Source organism: Malurus melanocephalus, unplaced genomic scaffold (assembly GCF_030028575.1).
Source record: "Malurus melanocephalus ecotype Western Australia unplaced genomic scaffold, MMel_1.1 scaffold_1088, whole genome shotgun sequence".
NCBI classification, from domain to species: Eukaryota; Metazoa; Chordata; class Aves; order Passeriformes; family Maluridae; genus Malurus; species Malurus melanocephalus.
Genome location: NW_026624320.1, coordinates 101218 through 102743, shown reverse-complemented (window position 1 = coordinate 102743; position 1526 = coordinate 101218). Strand labels below are relative to the sequence as shown.

At 62.9% G+C, this 1526-nt stretch overlaps 1 protein-coding gene across 1 annotated transcript in view; it reads right to left on the bottom strand.

Annotated features, from left to right (window-relative positions):
* Window positions 1-301: 301 nt before the first annotated feature.
* Window positions 302-1526, bottom strand: part of LOC130586160 (otoferlin-like) — a gene marked incomplete at both ends in the record, with an annotated part of 101375 nt that continues 100150 nt past the window's right edge. The window contains 3 exon segments of the mRNA XM_057386880.1: window positions 302-402; window positions 561-739; window positions 826-878. Of these exon segments, the coding sequence (XP_057242863.1) occupies window positions 302-402; window positions 561-739; window positions 826-878 (333 nt within the window).

Genomic DNA, 1526 nt, shown 5'->3' with positions numbered 1-1526 from the left:
GTCCCTCCATCCCTTGTCCCCAGTCCCTCTCCAGCTCTCCTGGAGCCCCTTTAGCCCCAAAAGGGGCTCTGAGCTCTCCCTGGATCCTTCTCTTGTCCAGGTGAGCACCCCCAGCTCTCCCAGCCTGGCTCCAGAGCAGAGGGGCTCCAGCCTTCAGACCATCTCTGGAGCCTCCTCCCAAACCACTCCAACGGCTCCATTTCTTTCTTGGGCTGGGGCCTGGAGCTGGATGCAGCACTCCAGGTGGGAGCAAAAGCCCAGAATCCCCGGTCCCTGCTGCGGAGAGGCTTTTCCCACTCACTTGGGTTTCTCCAAGGGGTCAGGCTCATTTCGGGCCAGCCCTGCGGGGGATTTCTCGGCCTCCTCCGCTGTCAGAAGGTGCAGCTCAGCCTCGACTTTGCCCTGCAAGGAGCAGAGATGGGTGCTGAGGCCTGGGATTCTCCCCAGTTTTCACCCCCATCCAGAAAGGTCCCGAGGCAGTGGAGCCCTATGGGAGATGGAGGGTTTCCACAAAGATCACCATCCCCAGGAGGCAAACCCTCCCTTTCCCCCATCCTTACGGTGAYCTCCAGCTCGTCGTTCTCATCTCTGGCCACGAATGGCCACCAGCCCTTGACCCGCTTCTGCTTGAAGATGGAGATCATGGGCAGCTCGGCCTCGTTGGTCACCATCTCCAGGCTGCACAGTTTGGATGTCTTGGCTCCCCGGGGGAAGCGGTTCAGGTCCAGCTCGATGGCTCCTGGCAGGACAAAGGGGAGCACAGAGGTTGGCACCCCAAAAAGGCCCTGCCCTAGGCTGGAGAGGGGCTGGGCCGGCATCTCCTGCCCTGAGGAGCAGCTTTGAGCCAGCTCTGGGTAGGAAAATTGTGGGGGTCTTGGCTACAGAGCGGTGGAGTAAAGAGATCTCAGAATCATGGGATCATGAATGTTGGGAAAAAGTTCTGAGAATTTCTGAGTCCAACCTGTGCCCAATCCCCACCGTGTCCCCAGCCCAGAGCACTCAGTGTCACCTCCAGCCCTTCCTGGGACACCTCCAGGGATGGGCACTCCAAACCTCCCTGGGCAGCCCTGCCAATGCCTGACCACCCTTTCCAGGCCGAAATTCCTCCTGGTGCCCACCCTGAGCCTGCCCTGGCCCAGCCTGAGGCCGTTCCCTCTCCTCCTGTCCCTGTTCCCTGGAGCAGAGCCCGACGCCCCCCGGCTGCCCCCTCCTGTCAGGGAGCTGTGCAGAGCCAAAAGGTCCTCCCAGAGCCTCCTTTGCTCCAGGCTGAGCCCCTTTCCCAGCTCCCTCAGCCACTCCTGGGGCTCCAGCCCCTTCCCCAGCTCCGTTCCCTGCCCTGGACATGCTCCAGCCCCTCCAGGGCTCTCTCGTCAGGAGGGGCCCAGAGCTGCCCCCAGCACTGGAGGTGCCCCAGCAGTGCCAGCACAGGGGACGGGCACTGCCCTGGCCCTGCTGCCACCCCAGAGCTGGCACAGCCCAGGGGCCAGTGGCCTCTTGTCCACCTGGGCACCCCTGGGCTCATGTCC